We start from the raw sequence: 22,282 nt of genomic DNA on the forward strand, positions 1-22,282 counted from the left end.
TCTTCCCTTACAATTTCCGCCTTTCCTTCTGATTCTGAAAGAGCTGGTCACTCTAGCAAGACGACACAAATATTTCAGTTTTTACTATGAGAAGAGCTACAGTTTTTTTTTTGTCATATCCTCTCAGAGGAAAATATTTCATTCCATTCTCCAATTTATTTTTACATACACAAATCATTTTTAATCAAAAGGTGAAGCACTGTCACTGTAGTGAGTATAATTCCATGAGTCAGAATAGCATGCGATTTTTTATTTTTCTAAACATCCATTCAGACTTTACTGGGCATTTATTATGTGCCAACTCTGAACACCATGGGAAGTAAGATGACTAAGGGATTTAGGGAGGGTGGGGCCCGAGTATTGGACACAAGAAGCCTTCTGAAGGTGATGATGCTAACTTGACTATTCTCACCAATCAGAGAAGATTTTCAGAGTGGAAAATTCCAATGGCATGAAACCCTTCCGCCCAGATCTCTTCCTGGAAACAGCAGACGAAAAAGAGCTGGAAGTGAGTACATCTTCCCCTGTATTCATTTCTTTGGCCGGCTCTAAAAATTCACCACAAATGTGGTGGTGAAAACAACAAAGACTTATTCAGTTACAGTTCTAAAATCAAGTTGTTGACAAGGCTGCACTCCTTCCATAAGCTCTAAGGGGATGATTCATTCCTTGCCTTTTCCGGAAGCTTCTGATAGCTGTTGACATTCCTTGGCTTGTGGGCCCACATTCCAAGCTCTGTCTCTTGGTCACATTCTCTCCTCCTTTTCTGTCTGTTTTCCCTCAATCTTCTTCCTATTAGGATACATGTCACTGCATTTGGACCCACCCAATTCCAGCATAATTGCCCCACCTCAAGATTTTTAACTTAACTACATCTGCAAAGACTCTTTCTCCAAATATAATGGTTCCCTTATCTGCAGTTTTGCTTTTTGTGGTTTCAGTTATCCATGGGCAATTGTAGTCTGAAACTACTATATTTATTATTCCATAAATAAACAATTCATAAGGTATAAATTACATATTATTCTGAGTAGTGTGACACATTGAGTTCTGGTGGTGTTGTGTATCAGAGATGGTGTGACATCCTGACAGTGTGTATCCTAAGTGGTGTGACAAGATCTTACTCTGTTCCACTTGAGATATCAATCATTCCTTTGCTCACATATCCATGTTGTATATACTACCCTCCCATTGTTCATTCAGTAGCCATCTAGGTTATCAGATTGACTGTTGAGGGATAAAAGTGCTTTTATTTAAGTAATTCTTATTTTGCTTAATAATGGCCTCCAAATGCAATGGTAATGAAGCTGGAAATTTTATTCCAGTATATTATTGTAAGTGTTTTATCATAGTTATTGTTGTTATTCTCTTACTATGCCTAATTTATAAATTAAACTTTATCATGGGTATGTACAGGGTTCAGTGCTCCTCACAGTTATTCACTGGGAGTCTTAAAATTATCCCCTGCAGATAAAAGTAATACTCACACATTCTAGGGATGAGATATTCCACATGCCCTCCTCTGCTGCCAAATCAGAAAACAGCTGGCTCCTAAAACACACATCACATTCTCAGTTTTTATCAACTAAAAGAACAAGATGTCAATGTGATATCCTTGTTAGTCTTGTAAAAATATATACTCTATAGAGTATTATCTAATGATTTAAAAAGAAATATTCCAATATCTAGAAAAACTTAAGTGTACGTTTACTCTTCCCCAGGAAGAAATGGAGTTTTTCTCTCCATATTTGCTTATTTATTTATTAATTTTTCTAACAATCCTTCAGAAAAAGCTTTACTGCTGGGGATAAAAAATTCTACTTTTTTTTTTTTTTTTTTTTTTTTAGAATTTTACCTGAACCTTAATACAAGAGATAGTCAAGTATTTTAAAAATCTTTCTGGTGCTTTACACACACATATACCTTTTGTTCCTTGTGGGATAAAAGCAGAAATGTTGTCCTTCTGTGTATAAGTCCATGCCAGATGAGTTTTCTAGCCAGAATCCACCCAGGAAAAATAGGCCACTCTTCCCTCTCCTCTTCGTCTGCTCCTTTTCAATAGCACAGGCACGTTGTAGCCCAGGGTTCTGAGGTACAATTGCTCCTATTCCTGCCTTCTCCTTGTTCCTTCTTTTCATCTGCTTCTCTATACCTCCCCACATATCATCCATCCATTCTCAAACTCTCTAACCTGAGCATAGTTGTCCTCAGGATCTGCAGGAAATTGGTTCCTTGTCTGCTCAATAAAATGGCATAGCATTTGCATATAGTCTATACCCATCTTCCCATGTATTTTAAGTCATTCTCCACGTTATTTATGATATCTAAATATAGTGTAAATGCTATGTAAATACTTCTTATACTGTATTGCTTAGGGAATATAGATGAGGGAAAAAACCTATATGTGTTCAGTACAGACCTGATTTTTTTTTTTTTTAAACCTGCTATTGATTGAATCCATGGATGCAGAAGCAGAATCCACCGATAGGGATACAGAGGGCCAAGAGTATATTCAGATTAAAACCTTTTTCACCAAAGCATTTTCATCCTCAATTCATTTGTGCATAGTTGGATGGTTCTGGAATTGAAAATAAGGAATGAGATTTCATATCTAGTAGCTGGTTCCAATGGAAGACAAGTCTGATCACTGAGCGATGCCAAAAGCTACTCAGGATTTTCCTTTGTGGTGCTGTTCCAGAACATTTCTAGTGGTTTCTATCCAATCTCCTATAAGGTAGTCAGCAGGCCATTTATCAAGCAAGGACATCACCTCATGGTGAGTTATAGACAGCCAGAGGCTACACCAGGGCTCCAGTCCCTTCCCAAGCAAAGTACAAGAACAGGGATTTAATATTGCCTGTTTTTAGAGTGAAAAACCTCTCTTTTTCATAAAATAAAGATTCCATGGGCTCCTTCTGCCTCCCTCTTTCTCCTCACCTCTCCTTTCTCTATGTTGCTGTTCTAGTGCAACTGTGTATTAGGATTACATGGGGAACTTTAAAAAAATATAAAACTGTCCTTTCCTCATGCAAAATTGGGGACACACTTATTCTAGTGAATTAGTCATTGTTTATCTTACAGTTACACCCAAAGCTCTTGAGGTGGGGCCTGGCTATAAGAAACATACATGCTCCCCAGGCAATTCTTTTAGCTCAATGGAAAACCACTGACTGCTGTCCAGCTCTTATTCTCATTTAGAGCCACTTACTCATCAAGCCCCATTAATTTTTGCCCTCGCCAGCACAAACACTGCAAACTACTGCAAAGCATTTAGTCTCTTGCATCAACCCGGTCTCATCCAAACTGGTATCATGTTTTTCATTAATTTCACCCACAGAAACTACTGGGTAAGGTAGTGTAGGTGGTAATACCCGAGATGGAAAATGCAGAACTAGCTTTATTCTCAATGTCAGAGGTGAGGTTTGGCTTTTTGGGGGACGGTGAGGGAGAAATATGTCTTCTTAATTACTCCCATCAAAGAAGAGAAGAGGAGGCGACCTTGTCTGAATTTACCATCCTCTGAACTAATTCACCCTACTTCCTTCTTCCAGGTGTATTTACTTGTAAAAAGCTGCTGGGAGGAAGATCCAGAAAAGAGACCAGATTTCAAGAAAATCGAAAACACACTGGCCAAGATATTTGGGTACTGATGAAATGTTTACTTTTCACAAATTTTGGGTTTTTCAGTGACAGCTGACATTCAGTGGTATCCAAGAATGAGTCTGCCTATTCCAGTGAAAGATCCCAGACTGCAAACACCTGTCCCATAAAAATTAAAATGATATGAAGACTAACAGGCCATTTTCTCAGGGACACATTTGCTTGAAAATTTTAAAATGTCAGACAAATTGTCTGGTTGAAAACAAGTTCTAACTGATCATAGCATTTCTGTTAAAAATATAATACCAGATCCTTGTGCAGGTAATTAAGATAATAGGTCTTGAGAATCTGTAAAGCCTCTTGATAATTCTTAAGATCAGCAAGTTTTTTTTAATGTTAAAATGACCAGTTCTGGCCCTAGGTACTTAAGATTTGTCTTATGAATCAGGTACAATTGAGCATCAAAGAAAAAGCAGCAGTACACAATTATCCAGTGAGGTTGAGTTCTGGATGTCTCATGTTTTCAGCTAATCCATTGCAGATGAGAAAAAAAAAAATGAATGAATAGTTAGGAGATCCAGTTTCCACGCTAGGATCTGATAGTACTTGCTATGGGATGTAGGGCCAAATTCTCTCCCTCACAGGGTGTCAGTTGTCTTGTTAGTAAAATTGGATTGGACAAGATGATTTCTTCAATTCCTCCCAGCTCTGCAGTTCTCATGAGGTCAAAAGATTCAGATAATTAAGGAGACTAAAAGCCCAGGGCTGGAGATGAGGTGCAGTGAAGTGAATGTGTGGTCCTTGATTGGTAGAACGAAGCTGTCAGCTGTTGGAATGGCACTGAAAGTAATAAGGGATTTAATTCTTGCCACCTTTTCACTCTTTCATAGGCCTGTTACTGAGAGCAATTGAGATGGTACAAGGACAGATGACATGTAGACTTGTGAAGATGGTAGCCTTCAGTGGTGGTTCTCCAAGTTGGCTGCACATTGGAGTCACCTGAGCCAGTTTCAGAACTGCTGATACCTTGGGTCCTGCCCCAGAGGGTCTAACGTAATTGGTCTGGGGTGCGGGCTGGCATCAGAAGTGTTAATAGCTCCCCAGGTGATTAAGATATGCAGTCAAGGCTGGGAAAACTATTTTAATTGCATTAATTAATGGTGGAGTAAAACAATCCATCTTTGTCCCTTACACCTGCTCCCTCACCCATTCTACCCAGCTGGTCTCTAAGCGGGGCAAGTAAGAGCCCTTGAGAGCTTGTTAAAAAAAATTCTGCTGCAAGCCTAGCAGTTTTACTGACAGAGGTCTGGGGTAGGACTCAGAAATATATTGACTTTTTAACAAACATCCCTCCTCACCCCAGGGGATCATGATGTAGGCCATCGCCTCCTGAGAGCAGAAGTGGTGGCCTGTGCTTGTCATAGTTGTCGTGACCAAGTGGCCGTGGTTCATTCAGCACCATCCACGGTGCTTTCCTGTGTTAGGAGCGTGATCTCTGATACATGACACCACAAGAACTCAGTGTGTCTCTTCCCTGAGTTCTGCACCGGGTATCATGTGTCCCAATGTCACAGAAAGTTGGCCTCTCGTCTTGTGCCTTCTTGGTCTAACAACATAATCCAGAATTAGAATATTATCCCGAGGAGATGCTCTGTGGCTTGGCGTGGACTTTCTTGGTCTTTCTCTTATGCTTCCATTGATCACTTCTAGGCCATTTTAAAAATGATTCTCCTTTATTATAAATCATGTATTATTAAAATTTTAGGAAAGAGGAATAAGCCAGCAAGAAAGTAAAAGCACCCGTTTTCCAGTAAAATTGAGATTGTAGTGTTTACTGTTTTATAAACTGACTTTTTCCACTTAGTGATAAAGGGTGCTTCTTTATGTTGTCTTTAATTATTCTCATTTCTACTTTATGGTACATTAATATTCCATTACACATAATATTTAGACTATGTTTTTGGTATATATTTAGATTATTTTCCAGTTTTTGCTATTATAAATAATTCTGTGGCTTTCTTTGTAGATGATTTTAAACATTCATGATCTTATTTTTCCTTTCTTTGGTTTCTCTTCAGGTTAAATTTTGTTGTTGTTGTTGGCCCTTTTTATTTTTCTTTAATTTCCTATTCCAGGGCTGGGGATGTGGCTCAAGAGGTAGCGCGCTTGCCTGGCATGCGTGCGGCCCGGGTTCGATCCTCAGCATCACATACAAAGATGTTGTGTCTGCCGAGAACTAAAAAATAAAAATATTAAAAAAAAATTCTATCCTCTCTCACTCTCTCTTTAAAAAAAATAATAATTTCCTATTCCGTGTGGTTTTCTATTGTTTTACTGAGTGTTTTCTTAATTAAGAAGATCTCTTTATCTACTATTACCTACAGCCTTTTTCATGATCAAAAAAATGAAACTTATATGGACACCTTGATTCGACGCCTGCAGCTCTATTCTCGGAACTTGGAACATCTGGTAGAGGAAAGGACGCAGCTGTACAAAGCAGAGAGGGACAGGGCGGACAGACTGAACTTCATGCTGCTCCCCAGGTGAGGCAGCCCTCCTGCTGACATAGTTCCCTGATTGCACAGCCAGACTTCCCGGCCTGTGGCTGAAACCTTTGGCAGATCTGACTAGCATTGCTGTTGCTTTTCTTTTGTTTTCTCAGATCTATACAGGATTGTTTCCTTTTGCATATTCTTCAACAGATTATAGGGCTTAAAAATGCATGTACCATACATTCTCTAAATACCTAAAAGAGAGAGATTACTTTCCAACATATGCATGGTGACACAGGAGTAGCATGCACTGTGCAGACACCTGGGTGTCAGCACCTCTTTGCCACTTTTATTAAGTCTACCACTTAAGACAAATTGCCTAATCTCTCAATTGCAAAATGGAAATTAAAATTTGCCTGCAGAATATAGAAACTATAGGGTGCTTCCAGGCACTCTTAGTTTTTTCTTTGATTTCTTCTGACTGCAAGTAGAATCCAACTTACAAGAACTAGGAGCCATCCCTGGTAGAGAGGGCAGGGGAAATGCATTGGGTGTATCAGAGGCTCTGTCTTGTGAAGCAACATGACAGCCATGACAGAAGAAATTCCCAAACACCTGAAAGTTTCCTAAGTGTTGACAGTCAGGTAGGATTTTAAGCAGGGAATTGAAATGTGAAGAGTGAGGAAATAGGTTTTGGCCCACCACTGTGCTTCAGTGAGACATAGCATTCTTCAGGTGTAACCAACTGTTCCATCAGATGAAGGATGAATGAGCCAGTCCAGTTTTAGGTAAAATCATGGAATCTGAGGTCAGCTGGGCCTGATTTCAACACATGGTTCCATCAACCACTGCTGATGAGCAATCTTGGGCAGGTGTTCAAATGCTTCAAGCCCCAGTCTCCCATCCACATTCCAGCGTGGCTCTGAGTTCCTTGAGATGGTGCGCAGGATAGAAATAATTAGCATAATGCCTGGGACAGCCATGATGATTATTATCCTATGGCGACTATGACTTTTTCTATATTACTCAGATTATTTAATTCAAACACTTGCTTCATTTAGAATATCAGTTCTACACAGGTAAAGGAAAGATTTCAAGATCAAATTAGCTGTTTTTTTCAATTAAAAAATAGCATCTCTTCTACAAGCCTGAGTGCTATAAGAAGAGGTAGGGGTCACACGCATGCTCCGTCTGGTCTCTAGGCCTGAAGAGAGTTTAATACAGAACCTACCCGCCCTCACAGCGCGGAGGAGAAGGCTAGGAATAGTACCCTCCACGCTTGTCTCAGGGATGGCGGTTTCTGTTGGAGTTCTATAAAATTTAATTCTATAATGCATAGTTCCTTGCCTGGCCTTTAATGCCTAGTTGACAAAACAATATCCTGATTATATGGCTACCTTTTTAGGTTTTATTATTGGTGATTTTAACCAAGAATGTCAACCAAATGGTTTGGAACAGCTGGCTGACCACCTCAGCCTTTTTCCTAGCCCTGGCTCAGTAAACCACTTTGACCACTAGGTGGTAGATGTTTTCATCAGATTGCCAAAGTCATGAAACACATCTGTTCGGATATGTTGAAGCTACAGTACACCATGACTGCAGCAAAAATCCTTCATATTTGAAAAGTAAAATTAAATCATGCATGAATGATTGCTAGAAGAATTAAGAAGAAATATTTATATAAAAAGGGTAAATACATTTAAGACTGTATGTAGGAACCAAATATCACTTAAACACTTCTTTGAATATTACCCCTTGGGGTTTTGAAACCGAATAGATGTTTTTCTTCTTGTAGGAAGCCTTTCTAAGACATCTAGTCTGCATACTAATTGCATCAATAACACCCTGTTATCAAAGCTAAGTTACATTCCTTCCTTTATTTTTCTACCAACAGAGTAGTTTCTTTTTCTGAATAACACACTGTTTTCCAAGCTCAAATGACTTTTTATAAGCAGTAGAAAGAAGGGCAACAATGGCAGAAATTTTTATGTAATCATTATATCTATGTAACCTCCAAAATGCTCTGCCCTTTATATCTGGCATGCCCAGAGTAACCAGCCCAAGAGTACCTCTGAGAGCCTGCCCAGCCACACAACGGGGTATTTTTCAAAGGTCCCAAGTTGTGTCACTGCACCAGTTAAAAAGACTTCCCTCAGTGCATTGAATTTTCTCCAAATGAGTACTGCAAATGCTTATGGTTGATTTGTTTTCTGGGAGAGACATGGGCATCCTTCCTTCGATACATAATCAGCACACCTCCCAATCTTCCCCATCTCCCCAAATATCCAAGGACTGAATGGTGGAAGAATCATGGCACATTAATAAGACTGAATGACAAAATGTTGCCAAGTCCTCATACCAGCTCTGTCCTTAATGGACTCTGGGATTGTAGGAAATTTATACTTCCTTTTCAGGTCTTCACTTTCTCATCTATAAACATAAGGGGTTTATTTTCAATGGCTTCTGTGGTACCTCCCAGCTTCCAGATTCTAATTCTGGTAGTTCTATACTTGGATCCACTCCAAAGTGATCCCAAGGTCAGACAGAGAGCATTTACCATGTCAGCCCCCATCCCTTCTTTTCAGTGGAAAGCCACTGGGTCCATGAAGAAAATATGGAGTCCATTCTTGTACTTCTTCTCTTTCAATTCTTGGTCTGAAATGCAGCTGGTTATGTTTCTTCAAAGCTATTCTATGTGGTTTCTTTTTGACTTCTGCTAATCTACCATAGTTTTAACTTGTTTACATGGTGATTGACTCAAATCCAGTTCAAACTATATCAAATGAACTCTGGTTTAGAATATATCAAAATTAATGTTAAATGCATTATTCCTTCATGATGATATTAAACAACATCATGTTAAATATGGCAGGGAAGTAAAACAATCAACTTTGATGAGAGAGTCAGATGATAACTATGGTGAGTCAAGCTCTTAGATCTATATAACATTTGCCATCTCTGCTTCTGGATAAAGAACTAGGTCTGTAAGAAATTGATTATCAGTACAGAAGTAAAAAGTGGGCAAGGACTTATATGCTATTAAGGTTAAATAGCTATTAAGGTTATGTATGTATGTGTTTTAGGGTTAATAATCAAATACTAAGTTGCCACAGTCTGGCTGCAGCAAACTAACTGGGGGGTGACGGGGAACTTGTGAAGATTGATGCAGTGGGAGCCGTTTATTGTAGGACAGTCGGGGTATATATACTTAACTGAATACACAGCTTAACTTAATTAACATAAACTAGGGCAAGTCAACCAATAAGGAATCATCATCTTAATGATTACACACAGCTTAACTTAATTGACATAATCTAGACACAGCAGTCAGTCATTAAGGAATCTATCATCTTGATGGCTCGCTGGCGTTACTTCTCAAACCACTGCCTCTGGCAAAATGCCAGGTGCCATCTTGACTTGTTTACGGACCCTAACACTAAGTGAATATTTAACCTGCATAGATTCATCTGGGTTCTAATACACACATTATGTGTGTGTGTGTGTGTGTGTGTGTGTGTGTGTGTGTGTGATGTGTTTATATATACAATGGATACAACCTAACTTTGCTTCCTAGATAATCATTCACCAGAAATCTAGAATTCTTAAGTTATTGGTAAACAATTACTACTATCTTAAATGTTGATTTTAGACAAGAAAAATTTACTGAAGTTGAAGGCATTATTTTCCCTTCATCATCTAGGCTAGTGGTAAAGTCTCTGAAGGAGAAAGGCATTGTGGAGCCAGAACTATTTGAGGAAGTTACAATCTACTTCAGCGACATTGTAGGTTTCACTACTATCTGCAAATACAGCACCCCCATGGAAGTGGTGGACATGCTTAATGACATCTATAAGAGTTTTGACCAAATCGTGGATCACCATGATGTCTACAAGGTAACTGCTTCCCTCATGGTTGAACAGACCAAAGGCATCAAAGCCTGACATGGCTCTTCCCGTTATTTCTCTTGTCCTCTGTAATTTAACCTTTAATGAATTGATGGTTGAAACTGCGCTAAAAGGGAAGAGAAGTGGAAGAATTGGAAGGGTGACATGAATTACCATTTAACTTTTAAGAAATAGCACAAAAGAAGAAAAATTCCACAGGAATGAATTTTGGAAACTAAATTTAGAGAAAATGTCATCCCTCTCAAATTACCTTCAAAAAATGGATGATATTTAGATTGAGTGCAAATGAAGCAGAGAATACACTAGAGTTTAAATAAATAGAATATATCTTATAACTTAGAGGAAACTACAATTATTTTTGCTCAAATTGCATGTAGAAAATGACAAAGACAACTATAGATTACTTTTCTGGAAATTAAGAGTATTCCTAAAATGACTTAAACCCAATCAGATTATTTAAACATTTTAAGAATTGTCACCACATCTGTACAATTTATGTAATTATGAAACACTTTTAGATAAAACACTTTGTTTTATCATTCATTTAACTAGACTATAAGAACTCTGAAGAAGCTGGGTGCAGTGGTGCTCACCTGTAATCCCAGTGGCTGGGGAGAATCACGAGTTTAAAGCCACCTCAGCAATGGCAAGGTGCTAAGCAACTCCGTGAAATCCTGTCTCTAAATAAAATACAAAATAGGACTGGGGATGTGGTTCAGTGGTTGAGTGCCCCTGAGTTCAATCCCTGGTACCAAAAAAAAAAAAAAAAAAAAAAAAAAACTCTGAAGAAATTAGCATAAAACTGGTATTGAACTGGCCCAGAAAAAGTGTATTAGGACTGTGCCTGAGTTCCCAAAAACACCTTTTGTGTTTGTTTTGTGATTAACTACTTCTGTTTAAAATCTGTGCCTTTTGAAGGAGCAGAGCCTCTGATGAGAAAGTATTTCCACAGGTAGAAACCATTGGTGACGCCTACGTGGTGGCTAGTGGTTTGCCTAAGAGAAATGGCAATCGGCATGCAGTAGATATTTCCAAGATGGCCCTAGATATCCTCAGCTTCATAGGGACCTTTGAACTGGAGCATCTTCCCGGCCTCCCAGTATGGATACGCATTGGAGTTCACTCTGGTATGGAGATAAGCTTCTTAAGACCATTTGTACCTCTGTTAACCAACTATATCAGAAAAAATAGAGCCACCTCAAACATGATTGATTTTCACAAGAGATTTACTGTTGAATTCTGTGGATCAAATAGACCATTACACATCCTGACATATTTAGACCCAGTCTATAGAGAGTGATTGGAACAACACATTTGACAGCAGTTTTCACTCTTGGATGGATAACACCAACCACATATGAAAACAAGAAGGACTTCCCATTTAATTCACTGTATCTACTATTGCACTTATCTCCTCCTCATCCCTTCCTTCTTCTCAATCTCAACTTCTGTACATTTTCCCATTAAAATATAATAGTACCTAAGTGGATTTGATTATCTACAGGGGAAAAAAATAACTGGTCAAATTCCTGTAACAGGTATACCCCACTCCCCTGCAGTCGTACAGAAATTACATAGGTCACTTAAAAGACCATGAAAAACTTCATAGCTTTGTTGAAAAGAAACACTTCAGGCAAATTCAACAGAACTTAATTGAGAAAGAACAATTGACAAACCGTGACCATCAGAACCAGTGGGTAATACGGGCTGGCAGTCTATACAGACAGAAAATAGAAGTAAGGTACAGAAACCACTTGGTTTTACAGCTCCATGTTTGCCATTTATAGGCCTGATATGATCAGTTAGCAGCCTCTGATTGGCTGGCTCTCAGCTGCTGTGATTACCTGAGATTTAGCCATTTATTCCAAAAGTATCTTTCTAAATTAGGCTTTCAATTTCCATAGGCATGCCAGGTAGGAGGCAGCCTCAGGCTAAATTTAGTTTATTTAACAGTCTTGAACATAATGATTTGAGAAGATGAGTTATGGATACAGAAAAACATAGTTGGAAAGGAACTCAAAAGTCATCTGGATTAATCCTTTGCAAGGTACCATTGTCCTTATAGGTCCCAAGATAAATAGTAGTATGGCACATTTAGAATAACCCCAAGACTCCTTGAAAACTCATAGTTTTCCAACTCAGTCCACTGTTGAAATGGTTAATTATTAAGACAGTTTTTCCTCATGTTAAATCACATCTCTATAAATTTCCTGGCATTGCTCCTAGTCCAAGGCTTACAGGAGACCCAGAGTACAGAAAACTTAAAAGATAGCCCCTAGGCTTTGTGGCAAGGACCAAACAACTGCATTTCCTGAAGTCCTCTTATATCTACAGAGCCTGACAGTAAATATTTGTTGATATGAATGAATGATTTTCCCAAAGTGACAGTAAATAGAACTTAAAAACTGCTGCCAAATCTTTGACAGCCAGGAATATAGTTGTGGTTTCCCCAATCATGTCCAGAGCCAACTGTCATGTTTCCATATTTATATGAGGGAACTCCTGGCATCTGCCAGACCACCCAGGCAGTGAGTGAACTATCTCCTTTCTGTCCCATCACAAATCGTCAAACCTGGAGGAGGGGTTAGCAGCAGGCTTGATTTATTGACATCAAGGAGGGTGGAGGCCTTACCTGTGACCTGCTCAATGTCTGAGCTAACCACGAGGGTACTGCCATACTGGGCTGGCATGAGAGCAGCTATTAGGCACATATGCCTGGAAGGGTTTAGGCTCAGGAAATTGAACAGTTGCAAAGTTAAGTATTAATAACTGAGAACAAGAAACAGTATCAGCAGGAATTTTGCTATTTTAGGCCTTCCACGGCCTTATCAGTCTGTTGTTGAAGTAAGAAGTCACTTGCAAACAGACCTACCAGTCCTAGTGCACAGCCTGGTACGGCTGGGGAACTCAGAGATCTGATCAAAAACTGCTTCTGCTAAACCTTTCTTGTTACACATTTTTCGTTATTTTTTTTTAATCGGTTTTTCTTTTGTTTTACATCAAACCTGACAGTGAAAGGCTAAGGATCCTGGGGAAGATCTGGTATTTTGAAAATTTTTCTTTCTTTCTTTCTTTCTTTCTTTCTTTCTTTCTTTCTTTCTTTCTTTCTTTCTTTCTATGTGTGTTCATAAACACAGGGGTAAAATAAATCTATCAGGAAACTCAAATAGATCAAAAACTACTGTCAACTAGAAAATTAATGATTACCTCTACCAAAAACCCAGCTTTGCAGTTTTCAAGTTAATCTTTAGCTTCTAAAATCTTTAACTCCTTGCTTTCAGGTAGCCCACACAAATACATGATTAATATGCCTCAATGCTGTCTTGCCTTGGCTTTTGTTCTGCTTGTTAAGTGTCCTTCTGCCACAGCCTTCCCCTATCCAGTGGTATAGGGGAATACCTATATATTCCCTATCAGGAATATATATATACCTATATATTCCCTATCAGGAATATAGCTGTGGTTTCCCCATCATGACCAGAGCCAAATATCATGTTTCCATATTTATATGAGGGAACTCCTGGGCCTCAGCCAGATCACAGATCTTTCCTGCTGTACATTTTCCGTTATTGTTTTGTTTTTTTTAATCAGTTTTTGTTTTGTTTTGCATCAAACCTGAATTGCTTAGGGAAAATTATTCCCAATCCCTGTCTTCTGGTCTTCCATCACTATACCTCCAATCCCAGAAATACCACCCCCTAAAATAAAAATAAAACGAACTTGGGCCATTGAACCACCAGTGCCCTCCAGCAGTCCAGGGTGCAGGACTGAGTGGTTTGGGACAGTCAGCAAGCCATGGGATCACCTTCACCCTTCTATTTAAAATATTAAGAAAGACTTGCCGCTTTTGTGACCTGGATCTCTGGGTGCCTTCTTGTTCTGAGTCAATGCAACAGTGCTTCACACAGCAAAATATTTTCTGAAAGCATATCCTTCCTGGGTGTATTCATTTAAAGCAAAAAATCACTAAGCACATCACACGCTCTGCCATTTCCCCACGACATGATGTGTTTGACATTGTGACCCTGAGAAGAGGCTCCTTCATCTCCACTCCACTCTGCACTTTCCATTGCCTCCACCTCTAGCTTCCTGTTCTTCCTTTCAGGTCCTTGTGCTGCTGGAGTTGTGGGAATCAAGATGCCTCGTTATTGCCTGTTTGGGGACACCGTCAACACAGCCTCTAGGATGGAATCCACTGGCCTTCGTAAGAATGGAGATTGTTTTTTTTAGAGGACAAAGATGCTTTCTTGCAGAGGAAGGCAATTGTGGGATTGCATGCACAATAAGCAGACACAAAGTACTGGGGAAATGCAGGATGATCCTGCACAGCAACAGAATGTGAGCCTGTGTCAATCTGGTCCTTTCTGTATTTGCTTTTGTTGTTACCATTTACTGATAATTATCTTATTCTTCTATTACTGCTCAGTTTTTAATTTTCTATATTTTTTATCCACCTTCAATTAATTCAACCATGCTCTACCTGGAATAGTCATGAAATTTAGCATAGATCTATGGAAGTTAAAAAAAAAACTCCTATGGGCTATATATGGACTATACACACTGCTTTGAATTCCCATTTCTCTTTTATCTGGTTTTTCTAGGAATTCATTTTAGTAAAGGAAAGAGTCTTGGTGTTTGTTATATGCTAAGATATATATTATATTTGCCCTACCAAAATAAAGGCACAGGGTGCTGCATGCAGTAGTTGCTCAATAATATTGGAGATAATGATAATAATGGAAATATATAGTAGAAGAAAAAAGCACTGGTAGATAAGAGCTGACAAAAACACAGGAGGCAGGATAGTAGTTTGGTAGTCAGCTGACAATCTGATACTAGCATATGCTGGAAAAATCAGAGTATAAAGAAAAGAATAAGAGTCATACAGACTTAGGTTAAAATCATAACTATGCTAATTACTATCAGCGTAAGTTGGAGGGAAATGTACCCGATCTTTCTAGGACTCTGAAAGATGAAGATGTAAATTGAGGATAATACCCTAACCTTGCTGGGAGAACTCGGAATGATGTATTTTAAGCATTTAGTAATGCTCTGGCCTGTGGTAGGTGTACACCTGGGCTTTCCATCATTCTTCCTACTGATACTGTTTGTGGTGTGGCTGTTAGGCACCATAGTGAGAAAGACAGTAGTCAATAATGGAGCAGGGAGTGCCTCACTGCTTGTTTTTCAGAGGATCACTGTTGTCCAGAAGAAGAAAATTTGAGAAAATCAAGACCCTGGATTTTCATCTTGCCACCAGCACTTTAGCTGTGCACTAGAATTTTTTCACAGGAACCCAAAGCAAATTCTAACTCCTAAGCTTGGCACTAAAAGTCTGATCCAGAACCTGGTCCTGGAGGCTACCACCCTGAGCCAGAGTGAGAATCAGAGGACAAAACCCAAGGAGTGCCATCACTCTGGATCCTGAAAACCATTAGCCTTTTTTCCTTATCATGTGTGATAATATTTCTTATCTCACTGATGTTATTTATTTATTTATTGGTACCAGGGATGGAACCCAGGGTGCTTAAGCCACACCCCGATCCCTTTTTTACATTTTATTTTGAGACAGTGTCTTGCTGGTTGCCTTAGGGCCTCACTAAATTGCTAACCTGGCTTGAACATGTGAACCTCCTGAGCTCATGCTCCTGAGCTGCTGGGATTATAAGTGCCCAGCTCACTGGCGTTATTTTTAAGGGTACTTTCATTTAAAAAGCTATCTTTGTTTCTCCTCAATTTAGGATATTTGCTTCAGGTGTTTGTGATAGCATAAATCAAGGGGAAACAAATGTGGCATATCATAGCTGTCAAAACCCATGAGCTTTCATTTGTCTCTTTTGCATTTCCAGCCTATAGGATTCATATGAGTAGCTCCACTATAGCCACCTTGAAGAGAACCGATTGCCAGTTCCTGTATGAAGTGAGAGGAGAGACCTACTTAAAGGTAAGGAATCCACAGAGACAATTTGTCGCACACATCTGGGCCATCTTCTGCGAGACTTGGCCAAGAAGGTCAAGAAGCACAGGGATGAAGACTCCTTTTCTATATGCCTCACAAAGATATGCCACCATCCCTGTAGGAGAAACCTACATGTGAGCATCAGAACTTTCCTCTGTTCAGAAAGGCCCTTAGGTCTATGACCAATATGTTGTACAACACTGCTATTTCCTCTACATATGTACAAGGTTTGTCCTCAGTTATTCCTCCAAACCCAAGAGCTTCTTCTGTTCAGGACTTGTTTAAGTCAAAAGCCCCAATTTCCTACTCTAATGGCAAGATGCTATGTCTCAGGTCACCTCTCTTGTCAGTTTCTTTTATTATTCTGAAACTCTGGACCAACAGATTGCAAAGTATGGCCCATTACTCCTGACTTGTACACCCACCAGGCCTACTGAGACTCCATGGTATAGATCAGAAATCTTACAAGTATTGCAAATGTTTGTGATCACACTGAAGTTTGACAATTACAGCTTTAAATTCCCCATGCTGTTCCTCACATCAAAAACAGCTACCCTTGCCAGGGCGGTGGTGCACCCCAGTAATCCCAGAGGCTGGGGATCGGGGAGGGGATGAGGATGGAGGATCACGGGTTCAAAGCCAGCCTCAGCAAAAGCCAGACGCTAAGCATCTCAGTGAGACCCTGTCTCTAAATAAAATACAAAATAGGGCTAGAGATGTAGCTCTGCAGCGGAGTGCCCCTAAAACAAAACAAAAAAACAAAACAGCTGCCCTCCAAAGCCACCAACTGTCTCCAACTGGCTCTCAGTCTGCTCTTTGAAAATTACAATCTTTTCACAACTGGTCTAAAGCCAGCTATCAACAGTTTTCTGTCTCCAGTAGCCACAATGCCCTGATCTCCAGGCTTCACTTACAAAAGCCTCCTTGTATGTAAAGGTGTCCTAACATCACACTCAGTTTTTGAGTCCTCCATAAACACATTTTACAGGTTTTTTTGTTTGTTTGTTTGTTTGTTTGTTTTTTGGGTGTGGAGAATTGAACCCATGGCCTTGCAAATGCTTGGCATTTGCTACTTGGCTACATTTTCAGCCCATAAATGGACAATATATTTTCTACATAAGAGCATTCCTCTGAAAATAGAAGTGACTTATAGATTATAGATTACTGCAGTCTAAACACAGTCAACCGGCCACTATTTTTAAAAGTGAACACACACACACACACACACACACACACACACACTCACAGCCATCTATTCTCCTTTTTGAGTATAAGCTTTAGCAAAAACAGTTTCTAATAAGGTTATGTTTATTTCATAGTCCCCAGATGAGCCAAACAAATGTCACTCAAGGAGTGCTTATTATGGTGAATATGTGTTTATAATTTACACATTTAATTTAGGTAAAGTAACAAAAGTCTTGTGACAAAACTTTATTGCAAAAGGTGCTAAAATAAAAATGTAAGACAGCTGGGCATGGTGGCATATGTTTGTAATCCCAGCTACTTGGGAGGCTCAGGCATGAGATTTTAAGTTTGAGGCTAGCCTCAGTAACTTAGTGAGACCCTATCTCAAAATAAAAAGGGCTGAAACTCAGAGGTAGAACACCACTGGGTTCAATCTCCAGCACGCCCCCGCCCCCCCCCCCAAAAAAAAAGGAAAAGAAAGAAAATGTAGGCAATGAAAACTGGTTGGGTTTGTTGGTGCAGCAGAATCACAGATGAATTTTTTTTTAAATTAGAGTTATTGAAATGTAGCTATAGTGATATTTTCAAATATCTTATGGGAAAAAAACCTATTTAGTCAGAGATTTATTTTTTAAAGGAATTTGGAAATAAAAATTTATCTAGAGATAACACAAATCATAAAGGCATGTGCTATGCGCTTAAATATAAGCATTGATGAGAAATGTGGACGTAAGATGCCTCTTGGAAACAGTAGAACAGCGGGCTAGAGCGGAACTGTCTTATTGGCATCCATTGGACTCACCTCTTCTGTCTCCCTAGGGAAAAGGAACAGAGATCACCTACTGGCTGACTGGGATGAAGGACCATAAATACAACCTGCCAACCCCACCAACTGTGTAAGTTTCTGGGTGTGACCGGGAGGGATAGGGGAGTTGGAGGTTTGAGCCTTGTAAGCTGTGCTCCTTACAGCCATTCAAGTCAGTTGGGGCAAGTGCCTTGCAAGTGGCAATGATGCGTTGAGTATGAGGCAGGGGGCTAAACACATGAGAACCCTCCCTTCTCCAGCTGCTAGAACTGAGTGTCCTGAGACCTGCATTTTCCTGAGACTTCAACAACACTGAAAAATACTTAGCCTGGGTGCCCTGGCTGGAGCATAGGCTTTCTTCCATGAATCAGATGTGTGCTCTCAGTGAAATCACTGCATTTTACTCTGGACTTATCCCAACAGTTGTTCCAGGGAGTGTCCACCTGGAAAAGAGGAGGAAGGGATATACTGTCTAAAACTTGAGATTTTGTTTACTGGCTCTTTTTTCCTTCTGTACAAATGAGAGGTTTTTTGGGTTTTTTTTTTTTAACTGTCCCAGTTGTATTTTAAATACCTGTCCCCATTAAAGTATACTTAGCTCATAATATTTGCAGAAAACATGCCATATATTAGGTAAGAATAAAAAATAGAAGTTTCTTTAGTATGGGTATGTGTTTCTACCTATTACATCATTTTCCTGAAATGTGCCAGCCATCATTTCATGCTTGCTGAAAAATTGACTAAATGTCCCTGCCATGAGGTATGGCAAAGCCAGTGCTGTGTTCCAGACTTGCTTGAAAGAACAAAAAGCAGTTTGGAGCTCACTTCATGCATGTCTGGCTCTTACAAGAGTAGAACATGCTGGAGACAAGAAGCTCTCAGCATTCCTCCTCCTCCTGTCTCATCTTTCTGCTAGTCATCTGATGAAAACAGGACCCTCCTCTGCCCCACAACCATGGTTCTGCATCTTCACATGGAGTCTGTGTTCACCCTGAGATGAGAAGGCCAAAGGTCTAAATAGCAGGTTTCAGTTCTCTAAAAGGTGATTCAAGTTCAGTCGCATATTGGTAGACATTGCAGCAATCCGTCGTAGGGTTATTGCTGTGGCTTTTGCTAGAGCAGAGAATAATCCCTGTCTTGCAGACGCCTAGATGCCATCAGAGAGAGGGCACATGGCTAGAGATGCCAAGATAACCCAGATCTTCCCCAGAACTTAGGAAACCTGGTTCCTTACTAGCAGCGCCCCAGGTCCATTCTTGAAGCCCTCTACCATCCTGAGCTCTCCCCAAACAATACCCATATCCACAGGTATATGTGGGACCAATGTATTGTGAGGGTTGGATGGCCTCCTTGGCCTCCTTTCCCCTTCCTCTGTAGCATACAGTGGTATATGGAAACCTAGATCTTCTGACTATTCTTCCAAATTCTAGCAGCATGTTGATTCATTTTGAAATTGCAGTAGAACGCCCTGCCTGCTGTAGAATATATTCTGCTTATTCTATAAGCATTGCAGGGATGGCAGTCCTTCAAGCTCATCAAAGGTCAGGATCATTCTGCATTCTTGGAGCTTTCTACATCTGGCACAGAATAGACATTCACGGAGTAACTGGGGAACTGAACTGATGATTCTGGAGCTGGGGAATATGCTCTGTGAATTGCTAAGATGTTTCATTTTTCTCTCCCCACCCTCTTTCCAGGGAGAATCAACAGCGTTTGCAAGAAGAATTTTCAGACATGATCCTCAACTCTTTACAGAAAAGACAGGCTGCAGGAATAAAAAGCCGAAAACCAACACGGGTGGCCAGCTATAAGAAAGGCACTCTGGAATACCTGCAACTGAACACGGACCAGGAGAACACCTATTTTTAGACTAATGAAAGTTTAAGGACTTACACGCACCAAATCCAGCTGCACTTAGGCAGCAGCCTCAAGTGTCCTGAGGCTTGCATTTTCCTGAGACCTCAGTGACACTGAAAATACTTAGCCTGGCTGCCCTGCTGGAGCACAGACTTTCTTCCATGAATCAGATGTGTGCTCTCGGTGAAATCACTGCATTTTGCTCTGGACTTATCCCAACAGTTGTTCCAAGGAGCATCCATCTGGAAAAGAGGAAGACATGTACTATCTAAAACTTGAGATTTTTGTTCTTATTTTATGTATTTCATGTTTGTTTTATTGTTTTATTTGTGGATTTTTAAAACTGGTCCCAACTGCATTTGAGCTATCTCATCTCCATTTAGATATCTTATCTCCATTTAAACCCCTTATCTCAAAATTTTTGCAGAAAATATGCTAGATGTTAGGTAAGAATAAAAGTTTTGAAGTTCCTGAGTCTAGGTCTGGGTTTCTACCTGTTTTCCTGGAACGTGCCAACTATTATCTTCTGCTTGCTGAAAACTGACTAAATGCTCCCTCAATGAAGCATGACAAAGCTAGCTGTTGCTCAAGGGTGAAAACCTGCCAGGGAAGTTTCACCTGCTGCATGCAAGGGGATTTTAACCTTTAAACAGAGACCTTGCCTTGGGTTGTCCCATTTAGCAATATGGACATGTAATACAAGTAATGCCAGTGACCTAAGAATGGCACCCAGGCAGGGGTCCAATGCCTACTCTGCTTTTTTCTAAAAAAAAAAAAAAAAAAAAGTAATAATCTCTAAAGCACCTGATGTTTTTCAAAATGTAATCCCTTCATTAATTGAGGCATGATGAGTGTGTGTGTGTATGTGTGTGTGTTATAAGATATGTAACGTAGATCAGGATGTTTCAGTGTTGAATACCTTGAGTTCTAGGAGGGAAAGCAGAGATTATAAACAGAAGGAATGGACAAATTATAGGGGGAAAAATGCTCAGAAGTGAAAAGAATACACCACCTAGAGGTGGATTTAAAAACAAAACAGACATAAGTACTTATGGAGAAACTATAGAAGAGCCTAAGGGTTTCTAGACAAAGAAAAATATTTCAAAGCAATAAGAATTAGATCAACACTAGATGTTTCAGCAAGAATACTAGATGTTAAAAGAAAATTAATCAATAGCTTCATATTTCTGAAGAAACATAGTTATTAATCCAGAATTCTCTTCACATATGCAAGAGCTCAGAAAGTTTACCACACATAAACTCTACCTGAAAGAAGAATAAGGGCTGGGGTTATAGCTCAGTGGTAAGAGCACTTACCTAGCATGTGTGAGACCCAGGGTTTGATTTTCTGCACTGCATAAAAATAAATAAATGTATAAAAAAGGCTTCCCATCTTTTAAAAATATATTTTTTAAAAATTGCAAAAAAAAAAAAGAAAGAAGAATAAAAGAAGTACTCTGTGAATACAAGAAATAAATTCAAGAGGAAGGCATGGATACTACAATCAATCTTCATATATTTGGTTATATATGCTATTCTTAAAAACATGCAAGGTCTGACTTTAAAATATTAAAGTAATAATGATACTAAATCAATTAGACATGTGTTTCATTTGTTTAATGCCAGATATCCAGTATCAAAAAAGTAAATAAAGAGTGTATATTGAGGCAGGAGTATAGGGTTAAAGTTTAAGTTAGTGACTGCTAAAAAAAAAAAAAAAGAATGGCATGCTCTGTGCTTGAGATTAGTGGCAGGAAGACCTTCCCCAACTACAGCTATTGTTTAGGACAAAAGAAGAGAAAGCACGGAAACTGCCTAAGCAGGTTTTTAAAAAAATATTTATTTTCTAGTTGTAATTGGACACAATATATTTATTTTATTCATTTATTTTTATGTGGGGCCGAGGATGGAACCCAGAGCATCACACGTGCGTGGCGAGTGCTCTACCTCTGAGCCACAACCCCAGTCCCTGACTAAGCAGATCTAACAACAATCACAGCCATTTACCCCAAAGCAACCGATGCTCATTGAAACGCATTTAAATGCTAAAAGACATGCTGTGTATTTTCAAAATGCAATATTTAGCTTTAAATGTAAAATGACTTGGGATGTTAGAAAGGCAGCTGGAGGGGAGAACAGAATGAAAAGTTACAAGCAGTTAACACAGGGTGTAAAAATTCACAGCCCCTTGACTGTGAAGGAAGAGCACCAATCTGACCAACAGAAATAAATTGTATATGTGCCCAAAGGCACTCAATCCAAAAGCAATTGATTCCAGGGGGCTCCCCCGCCCCAAGAGAACAAAGGGAGTTGGGGACAACTTTAACCAGATAGGAGACAGTATAACTTAGGAGACATTTATTCAGGAAGACTGTACACCTCATAGTACTCAGTCAATGAGGATACAGGGGAAGGATCTCATGCTCTAGAGGATAGCATGCTGGTTGTACCCCGTATGAGGGTGCCTGCTCCCCTAGAC

General features: G+C 39.6%; 1 protein-coding gene across 1 annotated transcript in view; it reads left to right on the forward strand.

The window, feature by feature from the left end:
• The window catches only part of Gucy2c (guanylate cyclase 2C), a 68,101-nt gene extending 47,824 nt beyond the window's left edge, over positions 1-20,277 (forward strand). Inside the window, exons 19-27 of the mRNA XM_078015199.1 lie at positions 420-508; positions 3,552-3,643; positions 5,985-6,143; positions 9,793-9,985; positions 10,950-11,124; positions 14,103-14,201; positions 15,847-15,941; positions 17,961-18,037; positions 19,644-20,277. Coding sequence (XP_077871325.1) covers positions 420-508; positions 3,552-3,643; positions 5,985-6,143; positions 9,793-9,985; positions 10,950-11,124; positions 14,103-14,201; positions 15,847-15,941; positions 17,961-18,037; positions 19,644-19,815 — 1,151 coding nt within the window. The 3' untranslated portion in view covers positions 19,816-20,277. The remainder of the gene's footprint in view (positions 1-419; positions 509-3,551; positions 3,644-5,984; positions 6,144-9,792; positions 9,986-10,949; positions 11,125-14,102; positions 14,202-15,846; positions 15,942-17,960; positions 18,038-19,643) is intronic.
• Positions 20,278-22,282: the final 2,005 nt, after the last annotated feature.

The sequence above is a fragment of the Ictidomys tridecemlineatus genome, chromosome 6 (genome assembly GCF_052094955.1).
Source record: "Ictidomys tridecemlineatus isolate mIctTri1 chromosome 6, mIctTri1.hap1, whole genome shotgun sequence".
In the NCBI taxonomy this organism is placed as follows: Eukaryota; Metazoa; Chordata; class Mammalia; order Rodentia; family Sciuridae; genus Ictidomys; species Ictidomys tridecemlineatus.